This window comes from Terrapene carolina, unplaced genomic scaffold, assembly GCF_002925995.2.
Source record: "Terrapene carolina triunguis isolate 2854851 unplaced genomic scaffold, T_m_triunguis-2.0 Scaffold69, whole genome shotgun sequence".
Classification (NCBI taxonomy): domain Eukaryota; kingdom Metazoa; phylum Chordata; order Testudines; family Emydidae; genus Terrapene; species Terrapene triunguis.
The window spans coordinates 19426717-19442052 of NW_020664420.1; the positions used below are offsets into that span (position 1 = coordinate 19426717).

Here is a 15336-nt window from a genome sequence, read left to right on the forward strand (position 1 = left end):
AGCCTCAGTCAGCTCTGCTCCCTTCCTGGAGCAGCAGCCACAGGGCTGGCTTCCCTGAGCACCTGGCCCCTCACTCCAGGGACCCACCACAGGAGCCAGCTCCTGTGGTGTTCCGTCCCTAGGGCTCAGCCTGTCTCAGTCCTTTCTTCTTCCACCTCTTTATATAGGCCCAGATATAGACCAGCTCTCTTTAATTAGCTCGATTGGGTTCACCTGCTCCAGTACAGGGGACCTGAACTCAGCCTAGGCACAGATTCAGCTACCCTGTGACAGCACTATGAGACCCATGCACTCAATGATGATTCTTTGTTTTATAATTACATTTTGAGACCTATCATCCAGTTTTTAATCCATTTAATGTGTGCCATGTTAATTTTATATTGTTCTAGTGTATAACCAAAATGTTGTGCAGAGCTAGTCAAATGCCTTACAGAAATATGTCTATTACATCAACACTATTATTTTTATCAGTCAAACTTGTAATCGCAGTCCAAAAAAATCAAGTTAGTTTGATCAGACCTTTTTTCCCCATAAACCAATGTTGATTGACGTTAATTATATTACCCTCCTTTAATTCTTTATTGATGTGCAGTTCCAGTATCTTGCCTGAAATGGATGTCAGACTGAGGCCTGTAATACCCAGGTCGTGCCGTTTACCCTTTTAAAATATTAACACATTAGTTTTCTCTATCTTCTAGAACTTGCCCAGTGTTCCAAGACTCATTGAAAATCAATATTTATGGTCCTGCAAGGTCCTCAGACTGCTCTTTTTAAAAATCTTTGCATGCAAGTTATCTGGACCCTGCTGATGTAAAAATCTCTAACTCCCCCAATTTATTATTGGAATGGAAAAAGTATCATCATCATATGTCATATGTCTACATGAACCGTTTTTCTCTGTTAAATACAGAACAGAATATTTATTGAACACTTCTGCCTTTTCTGCATTATTTTTGCCATTTCCATCTAGGAATGGATCAATACCATTGTTAGGATTTTTTTTGTTCTTAATAAATTTAAATATATTTATTGGTCTTTAACTCTGTTGGCCATAGATTTCTCCTTGTATATTGATATTTTGTATTTTAAAAAAGCATCCAACTTGATGATTGTGTATTACATTATTAGTTTGCAGGGCTGTTATTAAAAGACTGTCCAGTTTACGTATGAAATAATTGGCAGTAAGGAATATAGTTAATAGTGCAGGTTATTTTAGGTGGAGAGCCTGAAAAATGAGGGGAAAGTAAATGCCTCCTTGAAAAAATTGTTTGCCATAGAATTAGGTTCTCATGTTTTTCTGTGTTTTTCCAGGGTCATACAGCAATGCTTAATACAGGCTGTTGGCATCCCAAAATAAAAGAAGAATTTTTGACTTGTTCCAATGATGGGTGAGTATAGGTTCATGTCAGTGCCAGAATGTTTTTGGCGTTTGTCAGCTTTTGCATTTTAGGACCTCTGTGTACCTTCCCCAATTATAACTTGGTTGCAAACAGTCAGTTGTGAACTTGTTTGTTGAGATCTGAAAGCCAGTGTAAGACTTGTCTATAATTTGGCTTCTAGAAGAGTTCATTGGTTTGTCTACATTCTTTATGTTTTTGATATGGTGCTTTTGGTGATGACATAGCAGGAAAAATATATGGATGAATATACTGTAATATATTTCAAATTAGAAAAATGTAAAAATGAGCCCCCAAATGTAGTAATTTTCACCGAGTGAATGGATGTCTCAAAGGATTTGTAGGAGGGATGGCACAGCCTTTCACTTCAAAGTCATAGGTTTGAATATGGCCCAGGTAGGTATTGATTAGTGTTACCATTTGACAGCTGTCCAGTAGACAATTGGAAATGAATTTGTGGTCTCAGTCTTGATCCTAGTGGACAAGTGTCCAAATCACAAAAATCACTGTGATGTTTGGTGCTAATTTACACCCTTCTTGGAACTTTAAGCAGTGAGGCCAAGTATTAAATGGGCATGGAGACTTAAATATGCTGGTACCATTGTGCTCAGGGCTGAGGGCAGTGAAGAAAGTTTGCATTGCTGCTTCCTTGGTTTGTTTATAATCTCCTTTGTAATTAAACAGAAGATTCCGGTAACCTGTGCCTTCAATATGGCACTTTTCAAAATGACAAAAGCATTATATTAACAATCCCCACCCACTCACCTACACCCTCCCCTCCCCCAGTGAAACTAATGTTCCTTGTTGGAAAGTTCACACAGTTTGATGGAGAGAAAAGAAGGCATGTGTACCAAAAAATAACATTTTAAACTACTAGTGTTTTTTTTAACGTAAAAAAATAAACAAAACCATTGAAATCACATTTTTAGTTTTTAGACAAAAAAGTAAAGCAAAAGTGTCACTGTTATATTCAGCTATATTTATGAAGTGATAGGATTTTAAAATATTTTGTTTCTCTTGTAAACACAAAGGGTAGACAGTTTTACTGCTTTACCACTTTAAAATTCAGTATTTTTACTTAGCTGAACAGTTTGTAGATAGTGAAAAATAAATTAAGAAATTATATACTCTCAAGACTGTCTAATTTTGTCTGCATAAACATATGCCTAGCAATTATACCAAATATGGATTCAATGGCTCTCTCGTGCTTAAATTGCTGTGAATTAAAAGGGTCTGGTCAAGTGAGTAAAATGCAGATAAACAGTGCTATAAATGGATGTGTAATTATATTCTCAGAGAAACCAAATGGCTGACATTATAAGAAAAGTATTTGAAACCATCCAGTGTATTTCCCATTTCCTTTTACGCTAGCAGCAGTTTTCTCCAGTGTGTGGATGTACCACTTTAAAAGTAACAATTGGGACTTAATGTTAAATCTGCAACAAAACTTTTATAGACTAAAGAACATCGTTTGTCGGGAAAATTTCTTTTTCATGTTAACAAGCTCAACAAAGTATCCAAAACGTAAGCAAAAATTATTCTCAGAAATTTTCCATGCTGTAGGAAAGAAGAGTCTATGACAGTTTAGATAAAATGTGTGTGGAGGTCATCTGTTTCTGCAATATTATCATCACTTGAAAGAAGTGAATATTTAGGAGATACAGTTACTAGTTTAAAGAGACTAATTCTTGTAAGTCTTGTTCATTAGTTTCACTGTTGAAGGTTTCTTTAGTAAACAGGATTTTAAGCATATATTTCACTATGGTGTAATGGCATGTATTATGCTAATATATATTAGGTGAATTTCTGGCTTGATTGAAGTCAGTGGCAGTTTTGCCACTTCAGCAGGGCCAGGATTTCACCCATTGTGTTCAGGTGAGTCAGCTTCCTCATGATTACAGTTAGTGTCACAGAATGGACGAGCGGAAGAATGGTGCTGAAGAAGTAAGAAAGAGGTCACTGCAGTCTTCTCCAGAATTAAAAAAATAATTACTGTAAGGTTTTTCTTTAGTGATTTCAGAGAGTTTTTTTTATTTGGCAAAATAACTTCAGGATCGTTGAAAAGATTGTGGAGCAGACACTTAGCGCTAAGGAGAGAACTAGGTAGACTCAGGCAGAAGTAGTCAAAAACTGTGCTATTGCTTTGTGCATGCGAGAAACCATTTTTTCCTGAATTTTAAATGAAACCATTATGGGAAAAAAATATTCTAATTACTCCAGAAAGTGACAATACACCTCTACCTCGATATAACGCTGTCCTTGGGAGCCAAAAAAAATCTTACCGCGTTATAGGTGAAACCGCGTTATATTGAATTTGCTTTGATCCACCGGAGTACACAGCCCCGCCCCCCGGGATCACTGCTTTACCGCGTTATATTCGAATTCGTGTTATATCGGGTCGTGTTATATCGAGGTAGCGGTGTATTTGTATTTTCTCTGATTATTTTGTATTTATTAGGGCTGTCAATTAACCACAGTTAACTCACGAGATTAAGTCAAAACATGGTTTTGCATCCCTCCTAGTCCTGGCTAATAGCTGTTGATGGACCTATCCTCCATTAACTTATCTAGTTCTTTTTTTAATTCTGTTATAGTCTTGGCCTTCACAACATCTTCTGGCAAAGAGTTCCACAGGTTGATTGTGAGTTGCGTGAAGAAATACCTCCTTTTGTTTGTTTTAAACCTGCTGCCTATTAATTTCATTTGATGACCCCTAGTTCTTGTTATGAAAAGGAGTAAATAACACTTACTTACTTACTTTCTCCACACCAGTCATGATTTTATAGACCTCTGTCATATTCCCCCCTTAGTCATCTCTTTTCCAAGCTGAAATGTCCCAGTCTTACTAATCTCTCCTCATATGTAAGCTGTTCCATACCCCTAATAGTTTTTGTTGCCCTTTTCTGAACCTTTTCCAATTCCAATATATTTTTTTGAGATGGGGCAACCAGAGCTGCATGCAGTATTCAAGATGTGGGCGTACCATGGATTAATGTAGAGGCAATATGGACATTTGTATGGCTGCCACCTGGCCATCTATACACACATTTTTCCAACACTATGCTTTAGTGTATGCTTCCAGACCGTATGCAGCCTTTGGGAAAGCTGTTCTCCAGTCTGAACTGAACCCGCCTAATAGATTCCAAGGCCAGAAGGAACCCTTGTGATCATCTAGTCTGATCTCTCTGTATAGCCATAGAATGTCCCAAAAATAATTCCTAGAACATATCTTTTAGAAAAACATCCAATTCTTGATTTAAGAATTGTCAGTAATGAAGAATCCACCATGACCCTTCATAAATTGTTCCAATAGTTAATTACTCTGTGTTTAAAAATTTACACCTTATTTCCAGTCTGAATTTGTCTAGCTTCAATTTCCAGCTGTTGGATTGTGTTACAATTTTCTCTACTAAACTGAAGAGCCCATTATCAAATATTTGTTCCCTGTATAGGTACTTATAAACTGTAATCAAGTCCCCTTAACATTCCCCTTTTTTAAGCTAAATAGATTGTGCTCCTTGAGTTTGTTACTATAAGGCATGTTTTCTAATCCTTTAATCATTCTTGTGGCTCTTCTCTGCACCCTCTCCAATTTATCAACATTTTTCTTGAATTGTGGACACCAGAACAGGGTACAGTATTCCAGCAATGAATGCACTAGTGCCAAACACAAAGGTAAAATAGCCTCTCCACTCCTACACAAGATTCCCCTGATTCTGCATCCAAGGATTGTATTAGCCCTTTTGGCCACAGTGTCACATTGGGAATTCATGTTCACCCTGACCCCCAAATCTTTTTCAGATTGTTGCTGCTTCTCAGAATAGAGTCACCCATCTTGTAAGCATGGCCTACATACTTTTACATTTAGCCATATTAAAACATACATTGGTTCCTTGCGCCTCTGTTGCCAGGTGAATCATAGAATACCAGGGTTGGAAGGGACCTCAGGAGGTCATCTAGTCCAACCCTCTGACATATTTTTGCCCCAGACCCCTAAATAGCCCCATCAAGGATTGAACTCACAACCCTGGGTTTAGCAGGCCAATGCTCAAACAACTGAGCTATCCCTCCACCCGTTCTAAATCAGTGACTTGTCCTCTTCATTATTTACCACACCCCCAATTTTTGTGTAACCTGCAAACTTCATCAGTGATTTTATGTTTTCTTCCAGGTGATTGATAAAGACGTTAAATAGCATATAGGGCCAACAACTGATTCCTGTAGAACCCCATGGGAAACATCCATTTGATGATGATTCCCCATTTACAATTACATTTTTGAATTCTATCAGTTAGGTGGTTTTTAATCTATTTTTTAATTTAAATTTTTCTGATTAAATTCTTCCTCATAGATGATTTGGCTCATAATTGTTTTCAGCTTTGTGAAATTGGCCCTATTAAAGCACCAAATATATATATTACTGTTCTGGACTTTATTCTTCTTGCACATTATAAATATGATCAACTCATGATCGCTTGTACCTAAGCTACCATTAACTTTTAGTCCTTTGATCAGTTCCTCTTTATCTGTTAGGACCACACCTAATATAGAGTTGGCTGAAACACTTTTTGAGTTAGGAAATTTTCATCTACAATGTTTAGAAATTCCAAGAAGTTTTTAGTACTAGCAGCATGTTACTGCCAGCATATGCCACTCATATTGAAATCCCCTGTGATCAAACAGGTTTTTTTTCCCCCCCTGGACATTATGAATGGGTGCATAAGGTGACAGTCATCCTGTTCCCTAGTATGATTTGGTGATTTATACCAGACACCAACTAGTACCTCATCTTGTACTTTTATCTGTTAGGCTATTAATCCATTAGTATTCAAGATCATTTTCTTCTGAATTGTCAGTGACTCAGAAACAGTTGATGCCATTTTTGACATAGAGTGCCACTCCCCATCCCCTTTTGCCCACTCAGTCCTCCCTAAATAGGTTATAACCATTGATTTTAACATTCCAGTTGTGCGAATCATCCCACTAGGTTTCAGTAATACCAACTAGACTGAATTTATGCTCATAAATGTGCAATTCTTATTTGTTATCCAGGTTCCTACCATTAGTGTAGAGGCAATTCAGGAATTTCTTCTCTTCATGTGCTTTGGTTCCTTGACTAATTTTGTTCTCAACATCTCGATTTTGTGCTAAGTGCTCATATCTTTCCTCTTTTTACCCTCTCCTTTTGCTGTTAGTTTAACCCCTCCTCACTACTCTAGCCAGCCTCCTCAGCACCCTCCTCTGTAACTCAGGAATTTCCTCACGTGGAGCACCGATAGAGACAATAGCTCTAAGAAGAAGAGGTTACTTATCTGTATAGTAACTGGAGTTCTTTGAGATGTTTTGTCACTGTGGGTGTACACTATATACTCTCTTTTCTCCACTGCTTCAGAGTCCTGCTAGGCTTTGAGGTTGAGAAGGAACCGGAGCGGTGGCAGGTCCACCCCTCTATATATGCCTTTTTACTGGAACCTGATGGGATGTAGGGCTCAGGTGCTGGCCCATGAGTACTGCTTACAAGAATTTCTGATCATGTATAAGGCCATAACGTCTTGAATAATTCCAGTTTCTCTACAGGTAAGTAACCTCTCCTTATTTAGCTATCCATGTATTTATTACACAATGTAGATTGCAGTTATCTGGGTTACCAGCAGAGAGTCTCAGAGTGTCATGTTTGACTGTTCAGGGACCCACATGTTTCCACTGAGAACAAAACTATAAGACTCAATTATTTTGGACTCCTCTATTAGATAAACAAAGATGGTCAGCTGACACATTACAAATCCCTTGACCTGGGAATTATAGAATAAATCTGAAGTATACTCTTAGTAGCCAGCTTTAGTTCATGGCTTCTTTACACAATTGTTAGCAATAAAGATAATTCACTGCAGTGCACCTGACTACAACTATTTGTTTTCCTTGAAAACATTCCAAATGATGGTTTCATGTAAAAACCTAAGCCTTATAAGACCAAGCTACAGTTTGTCTTTTGGGTTTAGATGAATATAGGGCATAACAAAATGAGCAAATAAATGTTTCTTTATCCTTAAATTAAAGATAAATAGCATTCCATTGTTGTGCTTTGCAGATAGTTAGCTAGCATTGTAACAGCATAGAGAAACTTCCATAAACAGACCTGACATTTTTATTAGGTGGTTATCCTTATTTATATACTTGAATAACACTAACAAATTAACATGGATCCTTTCTGAAGGAATTGTTTGTTTGCATGTACATGTCTAACCAGAATAAAATCTAACACATGCTCTCTTGAAATGTAACAAATGACTTTGTTTGCTTTTCTGTGTCTTATAACATTTAAAGTAAAGTTGTATGCAAAGGATGTAAGTTACAAATATATGACCCCTATCCAAATTGTTAATTAAGGGTACGTTTACACTACCCGCCGGATCGGCGGGTAGTGATCGATCTATCGGGGATCGATTTATCGTGTGTAGTGTAGACGCGATAAATCAATCCCCGATTGCTCGCCGGTCGACTGCTGAACTCCAGCTCAGCGAGAGGCGGAAGCAAAGTCGACGGGGGAGCCGCGGCAATCGACCCCGCGCTGTGAGGACACGAGGTAAGTCGAACTAAGATACGTCGACTTCAGCTACGCTATTCTCGTAGCTGAAGTTGCGTATCTTAGGTCGATCCCACCCCCCTTAGTGTAGACCAGGCCTATGTGAAGCACCAGTTCTCCCTTTAGAGTCTGACTGTCCTCTCTCTGGCAGTGAGGACATGTATTCTTGGTAATTCAGTTTTAGTTTGTTTGGCCATTTTTAATCCAGACAGCATTTCTAGTATTTTAACGTCAATATGTATTTACAATTGAAATGTTACTCTGATGTAGCCTTTTGCATTTCTTATGTGAAAGAAAGCCTTCAGAAAAGGAGCTGTCCGTACTCATTAAATTCCCTAACGCTGAAAAGTGCTGAGTACCCCAGTCATCTTAAAGTTAATGGAAATTGCAGGTACACATCACCACTCAGCATGAGGCCCAGAATTAGTGTGTTAAAAGAAAAAATTGGTGGTGGTGGTAGTATTCTATTAATAGAAGAATATAAATGTACCATTTCAAGACATAAAGAACTTAGTTTGTTTATATCATTCAAAAAATCAGTTGATTTTTATGTTAAAATAGAGGACGAAGAGGAAATGGACCAGTTTGTTTTTCCTATCTGGATATTTTCTTATCACACATGTGATGGGTATTTCTATATGAATAAGCAAGAGAGCTGAGTGATATTAAATTCTACAGCAGCAGGTGTTTTGTGTCCCTAGTCTTACTTCCTTTCTCCTTTTCAGAAATAGAATCAGAGCCAACCTTGAAATTTAGCAGTCCTGAGCTTTGTGATTTGTTGATGCAGCCAGGACTGTGGTTACTTTACAGCTGGTTTACTATTTAAAAAAATATCCTTTCCTAACTATTATCTCCCCCATCCTCTTAAAACCCAAGTTCATACTTATATGCTTTAAAAATGTATCTTAGAGACTGATACTCACCAACCTTAAGGGACTTCCTTAATAAAACATTTAGGGCTTAATTCTGCTTAATTACGCCAGTGTAAATCTGGAATAACTCCATTTACTTCATTGACATCAGTGAAGTTATTTCATATTCACAGCAGTGTTATAGAGGTCCTTAGACTTGTTTTCATTCTTATATTGGTCAAATGTATGATTCATAATTATGGCTAAATGCTTTACTGGGTAATGTGTTAATGTTGGCATTTTCATTATTCTTATTTTATTTACTTCAGGCCTATAGGTGTGTGCATAGCACTTTATCTGTAAATTACAGGACGGTTCCCTGCCCCAAGAAGCTTGCAATCTAAATTAGACTAAGTAGGGTGACAGATGACCAGAAAGGGAGCAGGGAAGGAAGAATGTAATTAAATTCATTCCTAAAACTTGTTTTCTTTTGAAATCTTTTATTAACTTGAAAACAAAGAAGATAACAATCATGTAACTAACTTGGAAGCTCTACTGCCATAATAGAACAATTGCCAATAGGCTCAATTAAATTTGCAAATATGATTTGTTGCTTCAGATATGCACAGTGTGTAATTTGTATCCTACACTAGAGGGAGGAGTAATGGAGCTTCTGATACTGTATAGCTTCTATGTAATAGTGCAGGGGTAGGCAACCTATGGCACGCGTGCCGAAGGCGGCACGCGAGCTGATTTTCAGTGGCACTCACACTGCCCGGGTCCTGGCCACCAGTCCGGGGGGCTCTGTATTTTAATTTAATTTTAAATGAAGCTTCTTAAACATTTTAAAAACCTTATTTACTTTACATACAACAATAGTTGTGTTATATATTATAGACTTAGAGAAAGAGACCTTCTAAAAACGTTAAAATGTATTACTGCCACGCGAAACCTTAAATTAGAGTGAATAAATGAAGACTCGGCACACCACTTCTGAAAGGTTGCCGACCCCTGCTATTATTGGCATTGAGATGATGGTGGTTCTGTCTTTGAGTTATCTATAAAAAACCATTTTAAAGATTTACCCTCTCAAGCAGTGATACTGAGGCTTGTGAGCAGCAAGTGGCTCTTTAATGTGTCTCCTGTGGCTCTTTGCAGCATATGGTATTAAAGCACTATATGATTTAATTATAAACTGATCTAAGTTATTAACCAATAAGGATGCTTTTACTATGTTAGTAACCAATTGAAATTGATAAAATAATACTTGGTTAGTCATTTTGCTGTGAGTATAATATATATAAACTAAATATTTCCCTTGTCATACTGTTTAAATATAAATATCTAGTACTATAATAAATGAAACAATGACTTCACACTACTGTGGCTTTTTTGGGTAATGTTGATCCTAATTTGGTTCTTGAACTACTGAGGTCTGAGTATAACTGCTCAGGTATTTGCACTGTTAGATTGTTTAATTTTTTTAACCTTTTTTAGTGAAGACAGGTACATTAATCACTATTTTTTTTTTTAAACTCTAAGGGTGGGATTTTCAGAAGCACCTCAGAATATGTCTACACAGCAACTACACTGCCAGCTGAGGGTGTCTGTCTGCTGTGTAGACATAACCTAAGTGACTTTTGAAAATCCCACCTTAAATGCTTTAAATTAAGAAAACGTGGGTTGTGCATTTTCCTTAAAGATTTTAATCTTAAATTTGAACTGTTGGTAAATGTTTTGGGTTTTTTTCTATTTAGGTTCATTTTCTTTCATATCTCTAGGTGGTATCGCTATATATTTATTTTAAATCAAGACTTGGCATGCTTCTGAAATTCTGAAGCATTTCTATGCTTGTTTTATTAAAAATTCTGTACATGTTCGGTACAGGTAAAGTTAACTTATTGCTATGTAACTATATCATCATAAGGTTTTTTTGACAGATAATTCACAGTGGTCCAGAGAAAATTAGTTAGTTGTCATGGAGGAGAGTCAGGCAGCGTTGGCAGTTCTCAGAGTGTGTTGGTGGGGAAGATAGCTAGTACTTATTGAGCATGCTCAATATGCTATTTTAAAATATTTGTAACTTTAATTATGAACCTATTGTGTTCAAACTCACCAAAGGTACTTGTCTTCTTCAGTAAACAAGTACATGGCAAGTCTGAAGGATTTAAATCAAACCATGTATGAGTTATATGATAACAGCCTCACTAAAAACAGGAAAACCGTTTCCTCACCATCAGAGAATTAAAAAAATTGCTTAATTTTTCAAAATAGAAAGTTTGGGTTTGGGTGAAAACTACAGGTTAGAATATAATAACACAGCCTTTCTATGAAGTTGCACCTGTGACTATAATATCAGTCAAAGTGTGTGATAATAGTTAGGATTTTGATTGTACCCATAATGGGATAGTTTCTCAGCTGGTATAAATCAGGGTGGCTCCATTGATTTCAACAGGGCTATGTCAGTCTACACCAGGTGATAATCTAGATCATAATATTCAAAATAGCATCCTAGCTTCCAAGTGGTCATAAAGAGTATGGCCTAATGGAGGGGTTAATTCCTTGCTTTCTGAAAAACCAATCACGGCTTCAGAGGAGTCCCCAATGCAGAGGTTGCTCAGGAAAGAATCAGACTCAATGTATTTCCTACCTTCCTGGCACTGACTCCCACAGAACAGCCCCTGTATTAATACATTTCCACTCTAGGTGTCCTAAACCACCACTCAAGTCCACAGCCTGCAGTCTGTGCACTTTCACTATCACATGGTAGTTCCCCAACCTGGTTAAAGCATATTTACATCTTGCAGTATTGACAGGACTTAACTGCATTTTAACCATCTCTCTGAATTGTGTTAAAGACTGACATGTTCTAACCATCCAACTGGGTTGCTGGAGTTATGGTCCAAGTGTTCCTAGAATTTTGTAAGATAAGCACTGATATTGGTGAGGTTATACCAGTATAGGCAAGAGCAGAATTTGGCCCAAGGAACCCTATTATAAGCATAGCTGTTGTATGACCTAGCTTAAATTTTTATTTTTGTATGTAGTGAATTGTATGAATTTTTGTATATAATAATGGATTTGGAGAAATGTGAAAATTAAAACTCTTATTTACACATGCCATCTAGCAGAGCTTTTTGGATAACATTACTATCGTGAAGAAAGTCTTTGGATAAATATTAGTAGTCCGAACACCTTTTGCGTCATCACAGTGTTATACAAACACTTTGTGCTTAATATACACAGTTAATGCTGGCTATGCTGCAATTTTCAGAACTGCTAGGAGTAGTAGGGCAGCCATGCCAAGGCCAATACCAGACATTTGTATAAACACCATTTATTATGACTTAGATTAGATACAATATTTATCTTTACAAATTTGAAGACTAGTTGTCAAAGTGCACTTGAAACTAATCCTCCATCTTTCTGCCTTCTCCAAACTCTCAATTAAAAATCTTTGCTTTAACATGCTTTCCCTGGGTTACTACTATACCATAGAGTCTCTTCTAAGTAGGAGCTCAGGTAACTGAGAGGGTTGAAAGCTTCTTAGGTCTTTCTGTGGGATCAGTGCAAAGATAAATCCCACAAATGGAGCTGTAAGGTAGCCCCACCCCTTAATTTAATTCTGAACTAAGCTGAATTTGCCAGGGATTTGAATTCTAAAATTCAGAGGTAATGGTCAGGTCTGGGATTCCTCCCAAGAAAATATTTGAAAAATGGAACTCAGGAAGCATGTTAATATCAGATGAAATTTGACTCTTCTGCTTTAATTTCCTCTTCCAAAGGATCTTTGTTTTCAGACAACACATGGTTGATTTAGTGCCTTTGAGTATATCTACACTGCAATAAAAGACCCACAGCTGGCCTAGGTCCCAGAGCTGGGGCTCCAGTCTGAGCCCAAATGCCTCCACTGCAATTTTATAACCCCATAGCCCGAGTCCTGTGAGCCTGAATCTGCTCACCTGGGCCAGCTATGATTGTGCTGCAGTCTTTAATTGCAGTGTAGACATACCCTTTATGTCCTGTCTGCACTACAGGAGTCTGCATCCTGTATGCTACTACTCTAACTAGCACCAAGTTATACCTGGGTGAACTGGAAATAACAAAGTTCCTTTGGAGGAGGAATGGGACGGGTACGAGACTGGAGCATTGCACAGCTATGTCTCTATTTGAGCCCTCTTTTGACGTTGTTGAGTAAACTCTTTTCATTATTACATGTCAGACGCCTATAGGCCCATTTCCATCTATATGTGAAGCTCCATTACCTAACATTAATTCTCCGGTGAATTTTAAACTATCACTTAATTTACAGTGGTATTTTCTCATGAGATACACATCTTGTTTTAATGACCAAAATTTTCCATTTACTGTAGTAAGAGTAGGAAGTATGGTAGACTTAATAAACCAAACTCAGATATTTGTGTTTGATAGTGAAAAAAAAATATGGGGTGGAACAAAATATTTATCTTGGCATGTTTGCTTACAAAGATGATAAATCTGTTCTCTTTAAGAAACTGAAAGTGGTTGATTAAATTGGAACCATGAACTTGAAAGTCAGTTTTCTGTCTAAAATTTCTACTGTAATTGTTAGTAACATTAACATTATTATACATAACCGTACGATACATACTATATACATACTAACATATACATACCCAGTATACTATACATAACATTATGATAGCTAAAAGGAATTACCATATATACTCGATCATAAGTCGGTTCGTTTATAAGCCGACCCCCCCGCCCCAAGGTGGATAAGTAAAAATGAAGGATTGGTTTTCAGCCCAAAACTCTTCAATATATTTATCAATGATTTCAAAGATAATATAAAATTCTTGCTGCTAAAATTTGAACATTATACAAAGATTGCTGGGGTCATAAATAACAAGTACAAGTCACTGAAAAAGAGCAATCAAGATTGCTTGGCAAGCTAGATGCTATCAAGGAACTGCATTATGCAAGATCATACATCTAGAAAAAAGAATGTAGGCTGTAATGCAGGGTGGGGATTATTTTATGGAAATGATTTAGGGGCTATTATAGATAAATATCTCAACATCAGCTCCCAATGCAATGCTGTGATAAAAAGGGCTAACGTGATCCTCGGATGTATAAACAGAGGAATATTGTGCAGGAGTAGGGAAGTGATATGAGCATTGTGTGTGATGGAGTGTATAAACCCCACACCCTCTAGGCAAGAGTTAATGGGCTGCTATGAGCTCAAGTAGCCCTGCCCCGCCACAGAGGAAAGATGTAAAAGGGAGAAACTCAGCTCAGTTGGTGGCAGATCTGGCACAAGAACAGAGCTTCAGTCCTCAGATCCTGGATTGGTCCTGGCTGAAGACAGGAGCTGCTCAGGAGATCACTGCCTGTTGCCTATGACTGAAACAAGGGCCCAGTGCTGAACCATTACTTGGAGACTATTACTAGAGGCTCACCTGTGGGCAACTGAACTGGGCTATGACCCACCCAAAGAATCTCTGAAGGAAGAGAGTCCTACTACAACCTTGTGTTAGTTTATTTGTGTTTGGTTTTCCTTTCAGTGTTTGATAGCCCCAGAAGGGGTGGACTTCCATGGACTCTGTCAGACGGCTGAGTCTCCTATAACCAGCCTCCGTGAGAGATCATTACTGGAATACTGTGTCCAGGTTGGAAAGAGTTCAAAGAAGAGCTTTGCAGGATTGGCTCTTAAGCATCTATTAAGCTCGTTGTTTGACTCTTTGAGACTGTAATCCTGCAAACAGACCCCTAACCTCTCACGGAGTCCCAGAGAATTTGATGGGCTCTATGTGGATAGAAGGGCCCGCCCATGTGGAACTTCTGGCAGGATATGAGCCTAAACCTTATCTCTGAGGTGTGTTCATTGCAAGCGTGTAATTGAGTAGTGGCTGATCCTTTCAAAGTCCCAGTCAGCCTCTGTAATACGACTAGCCATTTCATCACTGTTCTCCTTCCCCGCCTCATGCGCATCCTCTTTGGTATCCGCAAATAGTTCTTCAATGGATGCTTTCCAGTAATTTTTCTATTGTTGAGGTGAAATCTTTTGATTTTATCCTGATTGTATCTTTCCAATATTTGCTAATAAAACTTTACACTGAACAGGTTTCTCTTGAGAGGGATTAGTTCAGTTTTGGCAACTTTTGTGCACCTTCTTGAAATGTTTCCAAACCTGTGATTTGAGAAATGTACAATGCGTTATAAAAAAAGAAAAAACATGATCAATACTCTACATTTCAGCTCATGTAGTGGTAGTGGAAACTTACTGTCCAATAATCTGTCCTATTGAGATGTACATTCATTGGTGTCAGTATGATTTAGAATCTGTTGGCAAACTATTCACTCTCCAGTGGCTGAACTTTCAGTGAGATAAGTTGCAGATCTTCTTTTGTCATCATAAACCTACTAGACCATGTACATTCCTCCCTCCCAAAATAAATACCTTACTTGTAGCCATATGTATGTTCCTTCTGTTATGTGAATTACAATGCATTAAATGGATACT

General features: G+C 37.7%; 1 protein-coding gene across 1 annotated transcript in view; it reads left to right on the forward strand.

Annotated features, from left to right (window-relative positions):
- Positions 1-15336, forward strand: part of WDR70 (WD repeat domain 70) — a 254989-nt gene that overhangs the window by 105530 nt on the left and 134123 nt on the right. Inside the window, exon 9 of the mRNA XM_026649057.2 lies at positions 1312-1388. Within this exon, the coding sequence (XP_026504842.1) occupies positions 1312-1388 (77 nt within the window). The remainder of the gene's footprint in view (positions 1-1311; positions 1389-15336) is intronic.